The 2,015-nt window shown below is 36.6% G+C and overlaps 1 protein-coding gene across 1 annotated transcript; it reads right to left on the bottom strand.

The window, feature by feature from the left end:
- Positions 1 to 1,170: 1,170 nt before the first annotated feature.
- LOC122596994 lies at positions 1,171 to 1,605 on the bottom strand. The gene has a single exon (XM_043769634.1). It carries the CDS (start codon positions 1,603 to 1,605, stop codon positions 1,171 to 1,173), a length of 435 nt encoding a protein of 144 aa, XP_043625569.1.
- Between the last annotated feature and the right edge of the window lie 410 nt (positions 1,606 to 2,015).

The following is a 2,015-nucleotide window of genomic DNA, read 5'->3' as shown; positions in this document are numbered from 1 at the left end:
GGTATGACGCTCTCACTGCTTTTCTCTTGAAATCTGGATTTAATGAAGACAAGGTAGTGACATTATTCTAATCCAGATATATGTTGATGACATAATTTTTGGGTCGACTAACCCTAAGTACTGCAAGAATTTTTCTGCATTAATGATTAGCAAATTTGAAATGAGTATGATGAGTGAATTAAACTTTTTCCTTGGTCTTCAAGTCAAACAATTGTCAAATGGTACATTTATTTGTCAAAATAAGTTGATGCGGAAATGACACCGAGCCATTTCCACATAAAAACTTGGTTCATGTATTTGTTAAATGAAGTTCAGCAAACAACAAATAACACTTGGATATCCTTTATTGGCAATATAATACTGGTATATGTTGATTTTGATACTAAGTCAAGTATTGGAGTTTTGCAACCAAGACAAAAGTTGGTGGTCTCAAAATTCACCAGTGACATCCTCCATATACGTTCTCCAGTTGACATCCTCCAGATCCGTTCTCCAGATGACATCCTCCAGATACGTTCTCCAGTTGAGATCCTCCAGATCTATTCTCCAGTTGACATCCTCCAGTGAAGTTTCTCCGAATCACTTCTCTAGTGAAGATCCTCCAGATCACTGCTCCAGTGAAGATCCTCCAGATCACTTTTCCAGTGAAGTTTCTCCATATCACTTCTCCAGTTGCAGTCTCCAGTTTCCAGTCTCCAGTTGGATAACACTAATGTCACCAGTTTCACTTATGTGTTTCTGTCATTATTTCACTTTGATTCTGGTCCAAATGAAGGATTCCTCATACGTAGTCTTCATGAATGTCTTTAAGAATATTTCAAGGAGTTATGGATAAGAATGGACACCTATATGTTACACATTCCTTAAGGGTTACATGTGCCAATTGTGGGGACCATTTCTAAGAGAATAATTCTAAAAGCTGCACATGCCTTTTGCTATTGGTTGTCTAAAGTAGTGGTGGTCCTTGTTATTTGTGACAGCCTTTTATTTCTTTTTTTGGGTAAAAGGGATTACCCTGGTTCGATTGTTTTATATAAACTGAAAAACAGGCAACATAGCAGAATGCTAGTTGGCTTACAAAACATCCATGTACCTATGTGCAATACAATGAAACACATAAAACTGCCAAATCCTATCACGTACTAGACTAAAGACATTTCAAATACATGATTAATTAGAATCTAATAATAACACCGGAAGGTCCCATGCAGCTAGAAGTCTTTCCACATGGGCACTCCTCTTGTATCTGAAAGTTAAAAGCTTTAGCCGAATTGTTGACAATATTTGTTCCGCCACCCCATTCACATTTCTTGATCCTTGCATGAAGAGTCGTGCATTTCTCTCTTGCCAAATAAAATAAACTGATGCAGCAAGAAGAAGCTTATCAAGTACATTTTGCATAGATTTCCTACGAGCTTTTGGAAGAAGTTGTTGTATAATCACATTCCAATCCGAGGATCGTTGTTGCAACCCCGCTTTCATATAAACACTTTTCCACACCTGCATAGAATAATCACATTCAAAGAAGAGATGGGAATGTGAATCCGGTTGAAGTTTACAAAAAGGACATAGCATATCAACATCAGGATTCACATCCCATTGCATACTAACATTGTATTTCTTTATTTCTAGAAAATAACATTAGTGGTTATAAATAGAGGCTCATTTCTCATTGTAAGGAGATTATGATGTTGTTGAATGAAATTAATAGAGCAGCCTCTATTTCTTATCCAAAATCTTCAATTACCTTTATAGATCTTTGATCTTGGTGGTTTGGAGTGATCCCTTTATCTATAATTGTGCTGGTTCGTTCTTTATCAATTATAGTGGTGAGATCCAAAATCTTCGATTCCTTTATCCGTGTTTGTGGTGGCTAGACCTTTATCAAACATAGTGGTGGGTTGGAGTGTTTCCTTTATCCTTGGTTCCGGTGGCTTGGCCTTACGAATCTTGGTGGTGGATTCTTTATCTATCATTTTATTTATCGTCTTGTTTTGTTGTTTATTTAATAAAAT

Source organism: Erigeron canadensis, chromosome 4 (genome assembly GCF_010389155.1).
Source record: "Erigeron canadensis isolate Cc75 chromosome 4, C_canadensis_v1, whole genome shotgun sequence".
Classification (NCBI taxonomy): Eukaryota; Viridiplantae; Streptophyta; class Magnoliopsida; order Asterales; family Asteraceae; genus Erigeron; species Erigeron canadensis.
This window is presented reverse-complemented; position numbering and strand designations above follow the sequence as displayed.